Below are 21,738 nucleotides of genomic sequence, written 5' to 3'. Positions count from 1 at the left end.
AAGGCTTCTCACTGGGTGGTCGAATGCATCAAGAAAGACACCAGGCTGGTTCTAACTCGGGTGAGCTGCCCCGATCACGAGCTCGGGAAGCTCTTTTATTAAAAACACATAGTGATACGTCAGAAGCGGTGAACTCTATCCAATCATTATGTTACATGAGTAGAAATATTAGTGGACACATAGTAACATCCAATTACAGTTTTAGATGGTCAGTTTGAAAGGTACAAAGTAGCAAATCAGCGCTTGCAGTCCAGTTAGTAGCCCATGGTGACGTGTTGTTGATTGATGTTCTTTGTTCCTGGTACATGCTTTCAGCCTACGTGAGGCCTTGAGGCCTGGTATGTACCGAAACTGTTGAAGCTGATTTATTACTGCAACAGGTGACACAAAATGCTTAAAACAAATTAATTATATTACACATAATTCTCAGCTCAGTTCTCACAATTGGGGCCAAAACATTCATAACTAAGTGACATGGTCAGTGAACGAGGCATCATGGGACCACAGCTGATGTTACAACCTTTTTCTGGCCAGGGTCATTAACCAAATCGTGTTAAGACGATCCTATTCCCTCTATTGACTTTGCTTGTCAAAAGTCAGCTAGGAAGGTCGGAAATTGTGATCACGTGACTACCGGATGCTGCAATGTGTCAACTCATAAAATATCTCTATGGTCTTTTTAGAGTTGCCAAAAGGGAGGGGGGAAAGGGGTTTGAAAGTGCATTCCATAAATAGTTTTCAATGATAGTAACTAGGTGACTGAAGTTTCTCCCCCACAAAATTCTAACTGGAGAGCATGACTCTTGGCTATGGATGTGTCACAATATGAATTATGATACACCCAGGGGGTGGGGGGAAAACCAGGGTCAAGGGTGACAGCGAATTATATGTCTCAGAGTCGGCTATACCAGGCAGTGCTGGACATGTTAACTCCCAATAAATCCTTTTGAAGTTTTGGAAGATTGGCTTGAGACTCATGATTTAATTGGGGTAACTGTCTGTTACCCCAAATCCTGACACAATGATTATAAATGCGAGCCGGTTTCCAAGTGCCCAAATCACAATCCCATGACTTAAGGGGCAGTGCAATGGGCATAACTTTGAGGACGGGTTCTAAGTCACTTTTTTCAGCATTGTCATAATTTTAATTTGTTGTTAAATGAATAAAGACAGGGATAAAAAGACATTTCTAATAGGTCATTAAGGCCTAGGACAGAGTATTCTACATAATAAAGGCCTCTACCCATCTCACCAGCTGGCCTGGGAAGATTCTGTAGAATAAGTTCAGCTTGGATCTTAAAATAAGTGAGGGCCTCAAAATATTCACAAAAGAAAATGGTATATACCAGGCATGTAGCGTGGTTGCATGTACATGTGGGTGACTGATGTCTAAGCAATGTTGTCAGGAGCTGCAGGTTTGAACTGTGAAGGACCCACTCATTTTGAACTGGTCATACATCGAGGACTCCCGGTAATAGCAATAGCACTTAGACTTATATATCACTTCACAGTGCTTTACAGCCCTCTCTAAGCGGTTTACAGAGTCAGCCTATTGCTCCCCAACAATCTGGCTCCTCATTTTACCCACCTCGGAAGGATGGAAGGCTTGAGTCAACCTTGAGCCGGGTGAGATTCGAACTGCCAAATTCGCAGGCAGCCGGCAGGCAGCAGAAGTAGCCTGCAGTACTGCGTTCCAACCACTGTGCCACTACGGCTCTGCTTTATATTGCTTTATTGTGTGTGTGTGTGTGATGCATTCTTCCTGAACGTCGAGAAAACCCAACTGCAAGAAAGGGAAACAAGGGTTGGTGCCAACATCTGGAATTCTTACAGGGGCCCCACTGGAAGGTCTCATTGGCAAAGGCTGAGCTGGGCATATGACCCCAGCCAAAAGAAGGGAAGAACGATCTCTCCTGGAAAGGAAGTTGTTGAATAGAGCAGAGTTCCAGTCTCACCATCAAAAAACGAAACCTTCCCGGCAGCACAGTTTAGACACACCCGGATTCTTTTTAATTTCTTGTCCGGGATGTGAGGAAGAGGACTAGGTGGGAGGGAGAATCTGTAATTACCTCTCCATCTTCCCAGCATACTGACCCCTTCTTCTGTATTCAAGGAGAACGAATCCTTCCTTTGCACACTCTTCTGAGAAATCCCCACTGCCCACTCTTTCTGACTCTCTACGTTGACTTCCCAGAAATACCGGCCCTCCTTGAATTCTTCACGTCCCAGCACCGCAGCCAGTAAGTCAAATCTTTCAGGATTGTTGGGCAATTCTTGACAACGTTCGCCTAGTTCCACTGTTTTCCCATCCAGGAACACGGTGATTTGGGGATGAGCTGTGTTTGGATCCAGGGTTATGTTTGCTGTTCATGGAGAGAGGAAGAAGATCAAGAAAGGGAAGCAAAGTAACTTTAATCTGAAGTAGAAATACTCACCCCACCAGAGGTGGGTATTCAGCAGGTTCTGACCAGTTCTGGAGAACCAGTAGCAGACATTTTGAGTAGTTCGGAGAACCGGCAAATGCCACCTCTGACTGGCCCCGCCCCCATCTATTCTCTGCCTCCCATTGAGTCCCAGCTGATCGGCTGGGTCTTCTTTGGTTGCCCTGCACAGGAGAATGGAGCTGGAAAGCAGGTTAGTGGGGTGGGGAGGGAATGGAGATTTTGCAGTATCCTTTCCCTGCCACGCCCACCAAGCTATGCCCATCAAGCTACACCCACAGAACCGGTAGTAAAAAAAATTTGAATCCCACCACGGCACCCTACCCTTAAAAACAAAATCACAAGAATCAAATTCTCCCTCAGTTAAAAGGGATTTCTTGAACAAGGGCTCATTCTTCATCCAGACTTTTCCTTTATATCTATTTACTTAAGAGCATCGATAGCACTGCTCAACTCAAGCGATGCAACTCGGGATGGTGTGCAGGTAATCCTCGGTTTATGACTTCAATAGGGGCCAGCATTTATTTTGTAAGTCACTGAAGTCCTAAGTTGATTCACCATATCACTGGGTGCAATGTTATGACCATTTTTATGATGGCTTAAAATGAGTCACCAAGGTCACTGAGCAAATCACATGGCCATTAAGTGAACCCAGTTTCCCCGGTGTGCTGTCTTTTGCCAAAAACTGGCAAAAAAGAAACCCGTTACAAATTGTGGCCATGGGCTGCTTCAACCAGTTGTAAGTTGAAAGCTGGTTGTCAACTACCCATACACTGATCCCATAAGCTCGGGGGCTGTGTGTGTGTGTGTGTGTGTGTAACATTTTGCAACATTTGCAATAGTTGGAAATGTTTACAGTTCATAAAGCACTCTTTCTAAGACCATTGTAACTTTGGAATATTGCTAAATAAATGGTAGTAAGACAATTCATTGGCAAGAAATACAAAATCATAAAGGGAACAAGATGTCAAGGCTCCAACATGCACCTCCATTCAAATCATAAGTCTCTCAGAGTAAAAAAGATTGATTTATTAGGAGTTAACATGTCAGCGTTTCCTCGTTGCAGCCAACTCTGATACATCATTCATTTCACCCTTGGCCCTGGCCTTCACCCCACTCCCTGGATGTATATTCTCCAATGAGACACATCCATAGCCAAGAGTCCTCAATCATGCTCTCCAGTAATAATCTTGTGTGCCAACAGCTTCGGCCACCATAGGGATTGTCTGAAGCATTTAAGGAATGCACTGTTTTCCCCCACTCCCTTTCTGCTGGCAACTAAAAAGACCAAAGAAGTATTTTTTTTTAGTTGACACAAAACAGCATTCAAAACTAGCTAAACTGTAACGTTGAGACCAAAAGGAACATCATCCCATTATGTCAACCTGTCCCACCTGGTCAAGCAAAGACCAGATGGGACAGTTGTTATGAACCCTAAACAATCCTAAAGAGGTTCAGGAAGAGAGCTTTCTCTACCATTGCCACCATCCCATGGAGTACAGATAGTCCTCAACTCACAAGCAAAATTGAGCCCAAAATTTTTGTTGTTTAAGTGAAACTTTTGTTGAGTGAGTTTTGCTTCATTTTACAACCTTTGGTGCCACAGTTAAGTGAATCACTGCAGTTGTTAAGTTAGTAACATAGTTGTTAAGTGAATCTGGCTTCTCCATAGACTTTGTCAGAAAATCACAAAAAAATGACCCTATTATAAATATGAGCCCGAAAATGTGCTGAAAAACATGCTGGCCAAAACTGGGCGTGAGGGAGGGTCCATCCGCGGCTCCCCTGTGCCTCGTTTTCACCCTCCATGGCTTCCTGCAGCACTCTGCCATTTGTTTTTCAGCCCATTTTCAGCCCTGTTTTTGGCCCATTTTGGGCATTCTTGGCCCGTTTTTAGGCTGTTTTCCAGGGATGGGATTTTAACGGTTCAGACCGGTTCAGGCGAACCGGATGTTAAAGCTACAGCTGGTTCATCAAACCGGTATTTCAACCAACCAGCTGGCCCCGCCCCTCCCACTCCACCCCTCCCAGGAGTCTCCATGCGGTCCATTTTTGATGGAGGTAGGTGCAGCATCTGCACAGTGGCTCTGGGAGAGGGAAAAACAGGCCTTCTGGAAGTCTGAAAACGGGTCTGTTTCCGGCTTCTGGAGGGCCTCCAGAGCCTGGGGAGGCCATTTTCGCCCTCCCAGAGGCCCAGGGGAGGCCTCTGGACCCTTGGGAGAGTGAAAAATGCCCTTCCTGGAAAAACCGGAAGTGGCGAAACGGGCCTATTTCTGGCTTCCAGTGGGCCTCCAGAGGACGGGGGAGGCTATTTTTGCCCTCCCAGAGGCCCGGGGAGGCCTTTGGATCCTTGGGAGGGCAAAAATGGCCTCCCCTGGGCTCTGCAGGCCTACTGGAAGCCGGAAACAGGAAGTTCTCTTAGGCCCCACAACCTGGCCCACACAGCAACCTGGCAGCAAACCAGTTGTTGGGATTTTTGAATCCCACCACGGCTGTTTTCAGTCCATTTTCTGGCCATTTGGGGCTCTTTTTCAGGCTATTTTTGGTCAGCAGACAGCCTGTTTTAGCCACCAGAGGCACCATGGACCAGTCCTTTGATATTTCCAGGCCAGCCCTGCAGGCTGGATTTAAGCACCCCGCAGGGCGGATGTGGCCCACGGGCCTTGAGTTTGATACCCCTGGTCTAGGTCTCCATTTTAACTAAATGATCTGGCCAAGAGAAAAATCAGCCCACTTTGCTTTAACCAATTCCCCTCTCCCCAAGGTTACCTTTCTGAAGCTGAAGACCAGATAGCAAAGTATCTGAAAAGACAACAGGAAAAGAAGTAAGCATTTCTCTATCATGTACAAGACAGATCTTACAACAATAACACGAAGCACATTCCTAATTTAATTTTACAGATATTTGTGTGCCTCTTCTCACGCAATTGGGTTTTTTAATGCTGAAATCAGTTTTCCATGGAGTCTTGGTAACATTCAGCCACATATAAAGCAGACCAAATTCTTAAATTGAAGTCTTGGAATTTCTCAGCAAATTCACTGCTGCCCACAACTAAAACTTTGCCATGCGTCAAAGGCTCTGGGTGGCCGTAGGAGTTAGCATAAAATCCTCATGTATTACCTTTAAAATGTTTTGTGATTTCTTCCAGGATGTTATTGATATCACAGAAGTCCCAAATTCTCCATTTTAGGGCACGTTGGAAAGATGGGCGGTTCGTAATATTTTCTTCACTAGAGAAATGAAACAATGTTAGCCTCCGGTCCACCCCGTCAAAAATTCCCTTGCATAGGTTGGAAAGAAACGACAGAATCTTAAGGCACCAGTGGTATAGCAAAAGACGAAGAGCAGAAGTAGTTTTGGAGAAGATTTCTGATCAGCACAACATTTTCCGGGAGTAAACAAATTCCGATTTCCTTCCTCTCTTCCTAAATGCATTTTAAAAGATGACTATCATCAACAGAGCTTCTTCAAGGTGGATTCAGCCTTCCATCCTTCCGAGGTTGATAAAATAAGGACCCAGATTGCTTGGGGACAATATGCTGACTCTGTAAATCACTTAGAGAGGCTGTAAAGCACTGTGAAGTGGTATATAAGTCTAAGTGCTATTGCTGTTGCTATTCTTGCTTAGTGTTGTGGTCCGCCAGTGGCCTGGGGAGCTGGCAGCAGAGTTGGACAGCGGGGAGGAACATGGGCCAGTCCTGGAGTCTAGGAAGGGCTTGGACAAGGGTCCTGCGTCCAACACAGAGATGGGGCCAGGGCCATCTGAGAGTTATGTGCTAACTCCAGAGCCTCCAGAATCTGACATCAGCAAAGGCAGAGGAACAGGAGAAGCCTGTTCCCAGTGCTCGCTTGCAGAGAGCTTCCAGAAAGCAAGAACAGTTAAGACAAAAGGGCAACTTGGGAGAAAGCTTGGATATGATTGGCCCCTCCCATAAGACATAAAGGAGGCGCAAAGGGACTTGAGCCTTTGCAGGAAGCAACTTTGTTCATTCTGGTCAGTTTAAACCCTGAAGCTCTGTGTTGACGTTTGGTCTTCTACAGCTAATTGGCAGCTTTTCAAGGGAGATAAAGGTGGGTGCTTATCAGCCTTATCCTGAAAGACTGTGGCAGACTTCTGTTGGACTATTCACAAACTGTTTGGGACTCGTTATGGGCTGTGAATGAATATAATTCACAGCCATTGAAATAAAAAGAGGGTTTGGGAGACTAAGCATATGATTGTTACTGTCTCAGGAAGCCTTGGTCAGAACACCTATATTGCTCTACTAATGGTTATCTAATGCAATTTGGGGTACAATAGCATCATCTCACCCACTTTTTTTTTTTTCATATGAAGGGTGTGCAACTTTGCAGGATGCCATCTGGATCGGTCACAGGGGCCAAAGGTTTAGTCTTCCAAGCTTTGGGACTCGTGCTGGAGCCCATTCTCAGGGAACTTCTCTCTACACACATATACATTCTGGTGAGAGAGAAGTTCCCTGAGATGGGCTTCAGCACAAGTACAAAAGCTCAGAAGACTAAACCTTTGGCCCCAGCGACCTACCCAGATTGGATCCTGCAACATTGTCCTGAGACACGTATATCTGCCTTCATTCGTGGTGTATGGCTTTTTCCAAGCCAAGGGCTGTATTTACCTTCTGACTAGCACAACTGTAACCATGATGCCAGGACAAAGAGAAATGTTGACTTAATTGCTTTCATGTTTTTTTTTTCTTTTGAAGACATTTCGCTTCTCATCCAATTGCCAGAGTCAGAGCTGGTCAAACTTCTTGGATGAGAAGCAAAACGTCTCCCCCCTCCCACAAAAAAACCAAGGAAGTCCAGGTGCCTCCTGAAAAAGCACCTTTGGGACAACCATGACCTGGATGATGGAGAATCTCTACAGACTTTTAGCTATCCAATTTGGGATGGACACCCTCTGACTGGTGTGGGAGTAGGAATGGATTTCCAAAGGAAAAACTGCAGACTGCAGGAACCATTTCCACTACTCAGTTGACTCGGAGGACACAGATAAACTTCCAAGTGGCCTCAACAACTCTCTAAAAGGATGCAAATGACCAGCTGTCTGCAAAGAATATAAATCCTTTCATTCCCCACCATTCAGTCAGAAATGATGAAGCTTCTTGGATGAGAAGTGAAATGTCTTCAAAGAAAAACGAGAAAGTCCAGTTGCCTCTTGAGAAAGCACCTTTGAGACAAACATGACCTGGATGATGGAGAATCTCTACAGACTTTTAGCAACATCCAAAGTTTTCAGGGGCCACATGTGCCCATCATCATGAATAGACATATGCTGGTTTTGCTCTGCTCCGTTGTTGCAATGAAACAGGAGTTTGAGGCCTCTCAAAATATGCCACTAAGGGTCTCCCTGCTCAGAATGAACATGGAGGACCAACAGCAGGTGCACTGATATCCCTTTCTCTACAGGTAGTCCTCGACTTACAACAGTTCATTTCGTGACCATTCAAAGTTACAATAGCATTGGAAAAAGCGACTTATGGCTGTTTTTCACACTTACGACCGTTGCACTATCCCCCCATATAATCAAGTGATCAAAATTTGGATGCTTGGTGACTGACTCGTATTTATGACTGTTGCATTGTGCCCATGTCAGGTGATCACCTTTTTATCAAAGTATTCATTAACTGGCAGAGACATGGTTAACAGAGTCAGTGAGTAGGCATGGTAACAGACCAGCCAATGGGAGCTGACCTGGAAAGTGAAACTAGAAGTTCTCTCTCTCTCTGTTTTATTGTCTGCTGAAGTTGAGTTGCTGTTCTGCTGTCATTCCCTTGTTGGAGTCTGATTCTGAGGGGGAGATTGAGCAGCTGACAGGGAGTGGGAGTGTGGCTCCGGTGGCTGTGGAAAAAATGGGGGAAGGGCACAGTCCGGCTGGGCGTTCAGACGAAGGCCCAGGGCCATCCCCTCTTCATCCTAGGGCAGGAATGGAGGAACGGAGAAGGGAGCAACATGGCTTATAAGAGAGAAAAAGGCCCTGATCCCTTTCATTAGTTGCAGCTGGGAGAACAGGATATGGGGGGGGGCATCTGCACATGGCTCCTTGCTGGAAGCAAAGCATGCATTATCTTGGTCGTGCCTTATCTGGGTTTTGGCGTCCTCCCAACTGTGGGTGCTGTGTTATCCTTTGAAAGTCTGCAATTTATCATCCTGGCCTGCCATGTTAGTTTGTGTTTGTTTTTTTATTTCTAATTATCTTTACTTTGGGTTCAGATTGCATTTCTGCCCTTCGTAGCAGTGGTGGAATTCAAAAATTTTTACTACCGGTTCTGTGGGCATGGCTTATTTGGTGGGCGTGGCTTGGTGGTCATGTGACTGGGTGGGTGTGGCTTAATGGTCATGTGACTGGGTGGGCATGGCTTGCTGGTCATATGACTGGGTGGGCGTGGCCAACTCAATGTCACTCACATCAAGGGGTGCCTCACCTGGCCTCTTCCCTCCCAGCCATTCCTTGTCACCCAGCCTCAACTTATCTATAGTTCTGTAAAAATGTTGCTCACCTTGGAGTTCCGGTTTGCAGCCCTTTGGGGCAGGCAGGAATCCGCGATCGTGCGCGGTTTCTGCCTGTGCTCGCCGCTGGAGTGCCCCGAGCCAGCAGGCTTCGGGGCTAAGCCACCCTGTAGAGGTGGTGAAGATAGGGGAGACCTGGCAGGGTTGAGGGGAATCGCACCTTTCCTCCCCAGCCGGCTAAACTCCCTTTTCCGAAGGCGGTAAGAGCGGCGGTCAGAAATGGCCGTCTCAAAGAAGCACTCAGCCGGAAAAGAAAGTGCAGGAGGAAGTTAAGAAGTGAAAGTTTTTGCCTGACCGGGACAAAAAGCAACAACTAAGGTACCCTGCAATTTAAATTTTGCAAAAGATACCTCGTTCCCAAGGAAGACTCGGAAGCGGCGAATGAAAGTGAAAAGGGAAAGTTTTTGGGTTTTTTTCCCACTCTCCTTCCTAACGTTGACAGCGAACAGAAATGAATGAGAAATCGGAAAAACTCGCTTTGGCATTAATAGGTAATTAAACTGGATAATTAAATGTCAAGGGGATAATAAGGATTTCTGAACACTAAAAAAAATAAAAATTTTTGCTGTAAGTGGGAAGGGAGAGGAAAAGAATGGAGCAGGATTTGGAAGGAGGAGACTGCCTAGAACTTAAAAGAATCTGATTAAATACTAACAAGCCTTCTAAAAGATACATTTTAACTGGAATTTTTTAGCTAAACAGTAACCCCAGGAAGAGAAAGTGAAAAAAGAAGAAAGTGTCAAAAGAAACAGCTTGTGTGTATTTGGATTGTTTGGTGACTTTGGGACTTTTGGAAATTATATTTGAATGACTAAAAACACTTGGGTGGTTGTTTGAAAAAAAATTTTTTTTTACAATGGCATCACTTCTGGATGAACTGAAAACAGAATTTAAAAAATACAACAAAGAGGAACAAGAAGGGAAGGGCTCTCTTGTCTCTCTTTTTCAATTCTTAGAAATGGCGATCTGTACTTATGAGAAACTACAAGAAAGGACTGCAATTGGGACAAAGAAGAAGCCATCTTTAACGAACAAGTAACTTTACTTGGGGAAGAAAGGGGAAAGGAGGAAAAGAAAATGGAGACTTTAAGATCTAAAAAAACAACCAAAAAAGGGAAAAATAAGGTGAAAAGTGGATATAATGTTAAAAAGCAACAGAAAGGGGGAATACAGAAGAGGGAAATGGAGGTGGAGAGACAAGGGGGTAAAAAGGGCAGAGAGAAGAAGCAAGGGAGGAAGGAAGGGATGAGAAGCTTCAAAGGTGTGGAGCAAGATGTAAAGAAATAGGACTTATTTAGAGATAATGGGTAAAAACTTAATTGAAAAAGTGATTCTGCAAAGGTACATAAGATTGTATTGTTATATTTGTATTAGAAATAATGTTAGAAAATTGGAAACAACATGTGATTAAAAAGTGGGATAAAATACTCAGTGTAATTCAGTGAAACTTTTGTGAACAAAAGGAAGGAAATGGAATAAATGAGAGAATTGAATTAGGAAGGAATGGGAACATCTTAAAGACATAATGTTCTAAAATATAAGTGAAGTGGGGGGGAAATAATTATGGAAAGTTTATAAGTGTTCCCATAGAAGTATGATACTTAACTGAAAAGTAATGTGTAAAATGTTTAAGATTTAAATGAATATTAATGATAGATTTGAATTGGTATGGATTGTTGTTTTAATTATATTATATATTTATATTTTTTTCTCTTTTTAAAATATAGTGTGTAATTTTAGAATGTACTAAGCAGAATCCAAATGGAAGTTATGTACTATACTAAGTGTTATAAATTTAGGGGAAAGAGATAAAGGCGTCATACTCCAATCAGTGATTACAGGAGAAATTTTGTTTAAAGAGAAAAGATAATAGACAGCTGGAAACAGGACAAAGAATATAAGTATAATGATCTGAACTGAGATGAGATAAATAAAATAAAACTAAGAAAGTTAAAAGAGGGGAGAAACTATATAGAAAATGTAAAATGGCAATAAGATATGGAATGGTATATAAAATGAGCATGAATTTGAATTGGTGTCTGTATGAAGAGATGTAACCCGGGATCAAGCTGCTTTCAGAAAAGATGTTTTATGTTTCTATATTTTATGTTTTGTTTGTTTGTAAAATCAATAAAATTTGTTTAAAAAAATGTTGTTCACCTTTTTTGACTTTATTATCTGCATACTATAGATGTACTTTCATGGACCACTGAAAGGAGAAAATGGCTCACATGCTTTACTCAAGAGTGTGATATAGGCAACAGGCTTTTAAGGGGCTGCCACAAAGACAGGGGGGGGGAATGTATTTTCCAAAGCACCAGGAGGCAAACAAGAAGCAATGGATGGAAACTGAACAAGGAGAGAAGCAACCTAAAACTAAGGAGAAACTTTCTGACAGTGAGAACAATTAATCAGTGGACCTGCTTGTCCCCAGAAGTTCTGGGTGATCAATCACTGGAAATTTTTAAAAGACTGGACAGCCATTTCTCTGAAATGGTATAGGGTTCCCCCAAAAGTCCCTTCTAAGTGTTATTCTGACACCTTTCCCAGGACCTCTACTCAAGAGTTTGGCATCCTCAGTTTTCCTGCCCGAGCAGGGGCTTGGACTAGAAGACCTCCAAACTCCCTTTCAACTCTGTTAAACACACATGCATTTATGCTCTGGACTATAGACATTGAATGCATGTAAACCCTGAAAAATATGTGGTAGCCCTGGGCAAAAGAAAGGCAGTAGAATCACTCTAGGTGTAGGGACAGTGTAAAATATTAACACATGATAAATAATGGAACAATTAAAAATAATAGCACAGAGTTTTCTCTGTCTCCCCCTTCCTATTTCTTTCTTTCTCTTTCTCTTTCTTTGTCTCTGTCTTTCTCTCCCTTCCTTTCTTTTTCTCTCTCTCTCACACACCACTCTCTCTCTCTCTCCCTATTTCTTTTTCTTTCTTTTTCTTCCTCTTTCTTTCTTTTTCTTTTTCTTTCTTTCTTTCTTTCTTTCTTTCTTTCTTTCTTTCTTTCTTTCTTTCTTCTTTCTTTCTTTCTTTCTTTCTTCTCTCTTTCTTTCTTTCTTTCTTCTCTCTCTCACACACACAAACACCCCTGTCAGCCTTCATTCCCTCTCACTCCAGGCACCTTACTCACAAGGGGAAGTGAATCCAGCATTAGAGAAGTTCTGCAAGTAAACAGACTTGCATTTGAAGCTCCTGCAAACTTCCCCATGGCTGAATTTCCCTCCCCCTCCTCCAGCGTTCTTTCCCTCTCCTCCAGGCACTTTACTCACAAGGGGAAGCGATACTTCTAGTAGCCATGAAGAATCCAGCCTTGGAACAGTTTTGCAGGTTAACGGACGCTGCTCCGCCCACAGTCATGTGTTTTCAAGTGGCTGTTTGAAAATGCATGGCTAGGGTGGGCGAGCAGTCCTCCTTTAAACTGGGGCAGCAAGCATCAGGTGGGCGGGACAAGCGAGTGAATGGAAACTGGGTGACCGGGTTGGGGGTGTGGCCAGCTCGATGTTGCTACCAGATCGGCGACCCACGCCAAATTCTTGCTACTGGTAGGTGCAAACCTGCTGAATAGCACCTCTGCTTTGTAGATTGTTTTTTGAAGAGTTTGATCTCCAGCCGAGGATAATTGGACATTGGGGCCAGGCTGGAGGCATTAAAGAGAATTTATTCTACTTTGGTGACTATTATTTTTGTGTCATGCCCTGGGTCATCACATCTTCTCTGAACCTGTAACGTGTCTGTTTCTGTTTGAGTTTGCTCCATGTTGGAGAAATCTACAACTGGTATTGTAAATTTACTTTATATGTTTCTAAAGAAGTTAAATGAAGCCTCAGTCATGTGTTTACTTTTCTGGCGCTGAATTTACGCTGCAATACTCTGAACACTTTTACAACCTTCTGACGAGCAAAATCAACGGGGGAAAAACAGATTCACTTAACAGCCGTGTGACTAACTTAACAATTGCAGCAATTCACTTAACAACGGTGGCAAGAAAGGTCATAAAATGGAGGGGGAAGTTCACTTAACAAACGACTCACTTGACACCAGAAATTTTGGGTCTCAAGGTCGTAAGTTGAGGACTGACTGTAATAATAATAACAAATAAATAAATAATAATAAATGGGGAATGGAAAGACGGGATCCACTTACCTCTGCAAGCTGTTTAAGATTTCCTGGAGGGAGAAGAGGAATAAAATAAGTAACGCCATGAGTAGGAATTGAAAGAATTCTGCCATAGTTTTTGCTGGGACTGGCCAGCAAATTCATTCATTCATTCACTTATTTATTCATTCATGAAATTTAGATAGATAGATAGATAGATAGATAGATAGATAGATAGATAGATAGATAGAGAAAGAAAAAGAAAGAAAAAGAAAGAAAGAAAGAAAGAAAGAAAGAAAGAAAGAAAGAAAGAAAGAAAGAAAGAAAGAAAGAAAGAAAGAAAGAAAGAAAGAAAGAAAGAAAGAAAGAAAGAATTCTTTATTGGCCATGTGTGATTGGACACAAAAAAAATTGTCTTGGTGCAAATGCTCTCAGTGTACGTAAAAGAAAAGATACATTCATGAAGAGTCAAGAATCATAAGGTACAACACTTAATAATAATCATAGGGTACAATAAACAATCAAATACTAGGAAACAGTCCATATAAATCGTAAGGATACAAATGACAAAGTTACAGTCATACAGTCATAGGTGGGAGGGGATGGGCGATAAGGAGCGATGAGAAGATTAACAGTAATAGTAGTGCAGACTTTGTAAATAGTTGGACCAGTGTTGAGGGAATTATTTACAGATACAGATAATCAGAGTTGGAAGAGACCTTGTAGGTCATCTAGTCCAACCTCCTGCCCAAGCGGGAGACCCTACACCATTTCTGACAAATGGCAGTCCAATCTTTTCTTGAAAGTCTCAACTGATGGCGCTCCCACAACTTCCGAGGGCAAGCTGTTCCATTGGTTGATTGTTCTCACTGTCAGAAAGTTTCTCCTTATTTCCAGGTTAAACGTCTCCTTGTTCAGTTTCCATCCATTATTCCTTGTCTGGCCTACAGGAGCTTTAGAAAATAGCTTGATCCCCTTCCTCTCTGTGGCAGCCCCTCAAATATTGGAAGACCGCTATCATGTCTCCCCTGGTCCTTCTCTTTACTAGACTAGCCAAGCCCAGTTCCTGCAACCGTTCGTTGTATGTTTTAGCCTCCAGTCCCCTATTTGTTTAGCAGAGTGATGGCTTTCGGGAAAAAACTGTCCTTGTGTCTGGTTGTTCTGATGTGCAGTACTCTATAGCGTCATTTTGTGGGAAGGAAGGTCATGTGCTGAAATTCGTTCATGAAATTTAAAGAGCCATCTAAGCTACCAAAAGAACTCTGGGCAGTAAACAAGAATATAATGCATTCAGCAAAATCACTTTGGGGAAAAAATGACAAACTCAAGCCCCCAGGTAGCATCTTGACTTACAATAGTTCATTTAGTGACCGTTCGAAGTTACCATGGCACTGGAAAAAAACCTCTTATGATCATTTTTCACACTTTGTAGCATCCCCATGATCATGTGATCCAAATTCATATGTTTGGCAACTGGTTCATACTTACGACCTTTGCTGCATCCCAAGGTCATGCGATCTCCTTTTGCAACCTTCTGACAAGCAAAGTCAATAGGGAAACCAGATTCACTTAACTGTGTTCCCAATTTAACAACTGCAGTGATTCACTTAACAACCGTGACTTCCGGTTTGTCGGCTTCGCGAGCGGCAGGGATTTGCGAAGCTGCGCGATCCCTGCCGCGCTAGCCGCTTTTGGGGCTCCGACCCAGACGGGTACGGAGCTAGGCTGCCCTGCAGGGCAGCTGAAGGTAGGGGGATCCGGAGAGGGGTTTGGGGTGTTGCAGACCCCCTCCCGGCCGGTAAAACCCCCTTTTCCCAGGACGGTGCAGCGGCGGTCCGTAATGGCCGCCACAAAGAAGCTGGCAGCCGGGTAAGAATGCGCAGGAGGAAGTGGAGAAAGTGCTTGTAAGGAGAAAGTTTTTCTTGGCTCCTAGGACTCTAAGACATATTTAATAAAATTCCTGAAAAGTATGACTTTCTGAATAATACCTGCCAGAAGAGGAAAAAAGCGGCAGTTTGATGGTGCTGAAAGGATAGCTTACCCTCTTTTCCTATGGAATAAATAACTGGATATTAAGAAACCTATTTTTTTTAGGTGAAAATTGGTTTTAAGCGATGAGTGGGAAGAGAGGATTAAAAAGAAAATATTTGTATGCTAAGACTTTGTTGGAGGAGATGCCTTAAGGATTTGAAGACTAGAATATATTGCAATAAGATTTTAAACAGATTTGGACTTTCTTTCTCTTTGATTGATATTACCCCAGAAGGAGAAAGTGAGAACTCTGCCTTGGTTTGGACTGACTGATAACTTTGGGACTGCTTTATTTTTTTTATTTTCTTTGGAATATTCTGGTTGTTGTAAGAAGAAAGAAGGGGAAAAGAAAAGAAAAGATTTATAATGGCTTTTTCTGTTGAGGAACTAAGAAAAGAATATGAACAAGCAAAAAAAAATGGTAAAGATGGTGTGGAAGAAGCTTTCCTTTTTTTAGAAATGGTGCTTACTAACTATCAACAAACATTACAACAGATGAAGACAGCAGAGGAACAAGAAAGAAAGGAAGGAGACATTTTTAATGAATCTCAGAATTTGATCAAGAAAGAAGGAAGAGAGAAAAGAAGAGAACTAAAAGACTTAAGATCTAAAAAAACATTTAAGAAAGGGAAAAATAAGGTGCAAAATCAATATGATGACAGTAAACAAAAGGGAAAAGGAACACGACAGAGAAGGGAAGCCAGTAAGGCAGAGGCTAGAAGAAGGGGGGTAGAAAGGTTTGTTGGGAGAAGAAAGAAAGGGAAAAGGTGGAGAAAAGCTACAATGTTTTGAAATTAAATAAAAAAAGGAATTTTTTATGGATAATGGATAAAGTATAATTTTTTCAAAAAGATTTTGCAAGGTACATAAGATGAGATGGTAGTATTGTAATGGTTTAAGAGTTGATAAGAGATTAAAATGTTAAAATGTTTAATAATGATAGGCTTTAAAATTTAATAATAGGGGAGGTTTAGAATACTGTTTTAATTAAAGAGTTTAATAAGATTATGGTATTGATGTTATTATAAAATTTTTATTATAGTATTTGTTTTTAATATTTGGATTTATTGTCTAATTATGTATTTAAATATTTTGGATGTACTAGTTAGATAGAATGTACCAAGCAAAATCGGATTGGGTATTGGATGTTATCTTAAAGGTTAATTTGATTAATTTAGGGGGGAGATAGAAAGGCATCATACTCTGATTAATGATTTCAGGAGAAACTTATTTTTTTCCTTTTTATAAGGAATGAGACAAAGGGACGATAAAAAATGGACAAAAGATACAAATATAATGATTCAAATTAAGATGATTAATTAAGATAGAATTAAGAAGAGTGAAATATGTGGAGAAGTTAATATAGAAGACTTAGAATGGTAAATAAAATAAGTAATGATATGTAAGATGAGCATGAAGATAATTGAAGTCCATGAAGAGAGAGATACCTAGGTCCAAGTTACTTTCCAAAAAGATTTTTTTTATGTTTTGTGTGTTGTGTGTATATGTTTTTTTGGGGGGGAGAATTAGTAAAAGCTTGTAGAAATATAGAATGAGAATAATGGTAACTAAGTCAGAAAGAAATAGATGAAATAATAATAATAATATTGAATAAGAGTAAAGAGAAGTAAAGAGAAATTGAATAAGAGGTTTTTGTATGTTATATGGAAATGGTTTAAAACAGAATCATAATTTATCTGACTTGTTAAATTTACAATGAAAAAAGGTTTAAACATGTAATGAATAATGATAATTTGTGTGTTTTAAAAATTAATAAAACTTGTTTTAAAATAAAATTAAAAAAAAATTAAAAAAAAACAAAAACAACCGTGACCAGGAAGATCGTAAAACGGGGCAAAGCTCATTTAACAAAAGTCTCACTAAGCAACATCAATTTTGTGCTCAATTGTCATTGTAAGTTGAGGACCACCTGTACTACGGTTTTGCCAAAACCGATATTCAACTTCCAGGTTTTGGCAAAGCCAAGACCATAGCAAACCATTGATTCAACTCATGATGTGGACTTAATAACTACGGTGATTTGCTAAACAACCACCACAAAAAAAGGTCATAGAATCAGGTTGAGTTTAGTTTACAACGGTTATGACTTATGAACATAATGGACAGGCTCCGTTATGGCCTTACATGAAGGCCTACCTGCACAGAAATGTAGAAGGAAACAGAGGTGGTATTCAGCAGGTTCTGACCAGTTCTGGAGAACCAGTAGCAGACATTTTGAGTAGTTCAGAGAACCAGCAAATGCCACCTCTGACTGCCCCCCCCCCCATCTATTCTCTGCCTGCAGAGTCCCAGCTGATTGGCTGGGTCTTCTTTGGTTGCCCTGCACAGGAGAACGGAACTGGAAAGCAGGTTAGTGGGGTGGGGAGGGAATGGAGATTTTACAGTAACCTTCCCCTGCCACGCCCAGCAAGCCACACCATTCCCCTGCAAGCCACACCCACAGAACCAGTAGTAAAAAAATTTGAATCCCACCACTGGAAGGAAAGTAACCTTATCCTTTAAATCTTTCCTTGAAATGGCAACAAGCAAATACAACCGAAGGACTCCGTTCCTACCATAAAAAGATCGTTGTTGGGCTGCTGAGAGTTTTTTATCTTCTGGATGATCCTTTCATAGAGTGAAAGTTCCTGGGAAAAGAAAGCCATGAAGGAATCTCTTTTTACGGTAATCTCCTCCTCTGCTTCTACCATCTGGGTCAGAAATTGTTCTTCTTGTTCTTCCAGGAAGTGGTGGAGATCTTTGAACAGAGATGCTGCCTTTCCTCGCTCCTCTTTTATTTGTCTCTACAGAAATAAACAAACAGATAAATAGACAGAAAATGGCTGCAATTGTGGGGTGTGTAGAGCTAAAATTGGGGATTCTGAGATAGCAAAAGCAATAAATCACTTCTCGTGATTCTAACTCTTCTCCCTTTCAGTTATAAATTAACAATAACAACAGCTTACATATTTACCAATCACTATTTCTAATCATAATGTGGCTTTAACACTATTTTTCCCTTCACTTGGCAAGGACAACAACTTACCAGCAAATCCTTGCTTTCCTTCTCTTTATCTGACTGATGTGCGGCAATATTTTGTTTTGCCTCCTTCAGCATCTCCACAAAACTGTCGATGTATTCCTAGGGAGAAAATGACAACCAAGATTTATCTTTGGAAGTCAGCTGATTGGTGTGGTTTATTGGTTTGATTATTAGAAAGGGCACATTATGGAAAGAAGGAAATCATGTGGTAATTATGTGGTAATTTGAGACAGAGGAGGTAAAATATAAATGTTCAGTGCAGCACTGGAAATTGCTGTAAAGACCAGAAGCCATTTCTTTATACACTTGTTACTTTCCTTTACTCCTTCCCCCCCCAATATTTGGATTGTTTCTGTTTTTTTAAAGCCTTTCTATCAGATGATCAAAATTATATTTTAAAAAGAAACAAGCTTATTGGCTGAGCTCCCATCTTTTGAGCTCAGTCAAGTTAGGAGCACGCATTGTATTTTAAGAATTCCAACCACTAAATCCTCTTTTTAACTAGCAACTTATCTTGGTAGATCATCAGATCCATTTAATTTAACTCTCCATTCAGCTGATTCAAATCCAAACATTGCTTGTAAGATGGCAAGATTTCTTGGATCAGGCTTACAGGAAAAAACAAATGGTATCACGAGTGATATAAAGGCAGAACTGTGGGTTTAAATCCAGATCTTTTGCATTGACGCTGCCATCTTGTCTTTTTTAACCATAAAATGAATACTCAATGATCAACCCTACTCCTAGTTTTAATCATGTTTTGCAAAGAAAGAAAAACTTCATTTTGCTTCTTCAATCTGCTTCATGGATCTTTATGTTATTATGCCCATTAAAAAAGACCTGCCTTCTCTCTCCACGATCTGTGGAAAAAATGGTGATTTTAATAAACTGGTTTCATTCTTCATCTATTTCCTAGCAGTGTCTTTCTTTCCTTCTTTGGAAAGCACCAAGGGTGAGTATTTTCTCCAAGAACGCACATTGGGATTATTACTGGGGAAATAGCCGCCCCGAATATCCAAGATCACACGTGTGTTTTAGCTCAATAGTGTGTCAGTTAGTGCCGGAAAGGAGACGCCAATGATTGCAATTTGCAAGGTAAATACAATTCTGTCCTAAGGCATCCTCAAGTCTTAACTACCTTCTAATTGCGATTTAAAAGCAAACAGCTGCAAAATAAATTACCGTTAAATCGCGTTTTAAATGCCTCGCCAGCCAAATCGCAAGCGGCAGCCAGCTGGCTTCGGGTCACTTAATTGGGAATTGACTGCTTACCGTTGTTTTATTGAGAATGCGCATTAACGACCTTTCCCCATTATTACTGCTACCACCAGCATCAATCCTATTCCTATACACCCTCCCAGCGGCAGGCTTGCAAAAAAAAAAAAAAAAAAAACCCGGGATTTGTGCTTCTCCTGTTCCCGAAGGGGAAAAGGGGGAGAGGAAGCAATCCGGATCCAAACGAGTAAGAATTTTATATTGCTCACCTTATTTACATCGTTGGCCTTTTGCATGGTTGAGCTCCCATGGTTGCTGTTGTGCGGCTTGGTGGTGCCGCAGGTGGTACAGTGGAGGACGGTTTGGTGCTGGCAGGAGATTTTGACGGGCCGATGGTACTTTTCACACAAATTGACTTTTCCCGGGTTTTTTTCTTCCGCCTGTCGGAACTTCTCCGCGATCTGCACCATGTTGGCCAGCGGCCGGTTGGGGATGATGTTTTGCCCGTAGTCGAAGGTTTTTCTGCACTGGGGACAAGGGGTGCCGACGCCGCCTCTCTCGGTCCCTTGGCAGTAGCAGCTCAGGCAGGCGCGGCAGAAATTGTGTCCGCAGGTGGTTATGGTCACCGGGTCCTTGAAAGACTCTAGGCAGATGGGACAAGTGATTTCGTCGCAGAGATCCCGGAGGGGACTCCCGCCCGCAGCAGCAGCAGCCATCACTCTCTCTCTCTCCCCGGCTCGAAAGCTTTAAAATTAAAACTTTCTCTCAGTTCTTCCTCCTTTTCCGATTCGGCCCTTTGGGAAAGTCCGGGGCGGATAAGTTGGGTCGTTGCGCAGAAAAAAAGAAAATAAAGTTGAAAGTCCTCCGCCACTCCCTCGTTTACTCATTATAGGAAGCTTATTTGTTTTTCGAGGTTGACTCAGCCTTCCATCCTTCTGAGGTGGGTAAAACGATCCAGTTTATTGGGGGCAATATAGCTGACTCTTGTAAACAGCTTAGACAGGGCTGTAAAATGGTATATAAGTGCTATTGCTATAAGTGTTATTTATTAAATTTCCACGCCACCCATCGAAAGCGACTCTGGGCGGCTTATAAATAAAATGCAATAAAAGAGGGATATGAAATACGAGGGGGGTCCTTGGCGCTTGCTTGTTTTCTTGCAGACGTTTCATGACCCAAACAGGGTAATATCATCAGTGCTGGTAATTGTGTGGTGGTAGGACTACTAGTACTGGTGATAACCTAGTTTGGGTCATGAAATGTCTGCAAGAAAACAAGCAAGCGTAGAGAGAGCGCCAAAGACCCCCTCAGTTCAACCCTGAGCTAACAATATTCTGCTTTATCTATAGGAAATACAAATAGAGAGAGCTAATGTTACAAATATTAAACGTGCATCATGCTGGAGAAAATGCCAGAAAAAAAGAAAAGCAAGATTACAGATCATCACCACTCCCGTTTACTCGGTATAGGAAATTAATTTAAGTTTTTATTGCATTCCTTAATACGCCACCCATCTTGCCATCGAAAGCGACCCGGGGTGGGTTTTGAGGCAATAAACTAGGAGTATAAAATGCAAATATATAGAGGGAGCTGAAATTGCAAAACAGTAGAGAAAATTCTGGCTGAGGTGCACTGTGGAGATTTATCTGGGTTGAGGTGGATTTTAAGATGCAATTCCCAACCCCATTTTACAAATAGTGTAAAGGAACTTTTACAAACGTGGAGTTTATCCTTAAAAGGCTTTTTGGATATTGTTGGAAGCCTGGTTAATGGTGGGGCGGGGATTTTAAATATTTTCTTAAAGAGTCCCTCATTGTCTTACTTTGAGGTCTGATGTGGGAAAGGTGGAAGGAACGAGGAGAGGACCAGCAGAATCATTCTGGAGAAAATGGCAGAAAAGGAAAAACAAGGTTACAGATCACTGCTACTCCCTGTTTACTCAGTATAGGAAATTGATTGATTTTTTTTTAGTTTTTATTGCATTCCTTACTACGCCACCCATCTCTCCATCAAAAGTGACATTGGGTGGCTTACAATGCAATAAAATTGGAATGTAAAATGCAAATATAGAGAGCTAACATTACAAATATGATTTGGGAAAGGTTGAAAGCCTTGCTTTCAGAAGTTGTGGGTGCTCCATCACGAGATTTTTAAGGAGAGATTGGGCTGCCACTTATAGGGTCTCCTGCTTGAGCAGGGGGTTAGCCTAGAAGACCTCCAAGGTCCCTTCCAATTCTGTTATCCTGTTAAATTCTGTTAAAAAGGAGAATCGGCAGCAAAAGCAATTGATTCAATTGCAGTGCCAATGAGCACATTTAGTCATTCTGGAGAAAATGCATCTGATGTGGTAGCTAGGAGTCTAAAATGACTTTA

General features: G+C 41.8%; 1 protein-coding gene across 1 annotated transcript; it reads right to left on the bottom strand.

The window, feature by feature from the left end:
- Nucleotides 1–219: 219 nt before the first annotated feature.
- On the bottom strand, nucleotides 220–20,290 carry LOC113426584 (E3 ubiquitin-protein ligase TRIM7-like). Its single transcript, XM_087953184.1, has 7 exons — nucleotides 19,635–20,290; nucleotides 18,154–18,249; nucleotides 17,684–17,911; nucleotides 13,125–13,147; nucleotides 5,563–5,672; nucleotides 5,211–5,243; nucleotides 220–2,363 (listed from the first exon to the last, which is right to left on the bottom strand). The coding sequence occupies exons 1-7, from the start codon at nucleotides 20,079–20,081 to the stop codon at nucleotides 1,852–1,854; spliced, it is 1,449 nt and encodes a 482-aa protein (XP_087809310.1). The 5' UTR covers nucleotides 20,082–20,290; the 3' UTR covers nucleotides 220–1,851.
- Between the last annotated feature and the right edge of the window lie 1,448 nt (nucleotides 20,291–21,738).

Source organism: Notechis scutatus, chromosome 2 (genome assembly GCF_049901735.1).
Source record: "Notechis scutatus isolate UNSWTSFEM ecotype Mainland chromosome 2, rNotScu1.2, whole genome shotgun sequence".
In the NCBI taxonomy this organism is placed as follows: domain Eukaryota; kingdom Metazoa; phylum Chordata; class Lepidosauria; order Squamata; family Elapidae; genus Notechis; species Notechis scutatus.
Note: the sequence above shows the minus strand (reverse complement) of the source record. Positions and strands in the feature narration are given on the sequence as shown.

What these genes read in the sequence shown, in the direction of transcription:
- LOC113426584 (XM_087953184.1), bottom strand. Translation starts at nt 20,081, where the DNA reads ATGGCTGCTGCTGCTGCGGGCGGGAGTCCCCTCCGGGATCTCTGCGAC. An exon ending in ATCTTAAACAGCTTGCAGAG is followed by an intron (nt 5,673 to 13,124) that starts GTAAGTGGATCC and finishes TCATTTCTCTAG; the next exon opens with TGAAGAAAATATTACGAACC. An exon ending in TGGTCTTCAGCTTCAGAAAG is followed by an intron (nt 2,364 to 5,210) that starts GTAACCTTGGGG and finishes CTCCATGAACAG; the next exon opens with CAAACATAACCCTGGATCCA.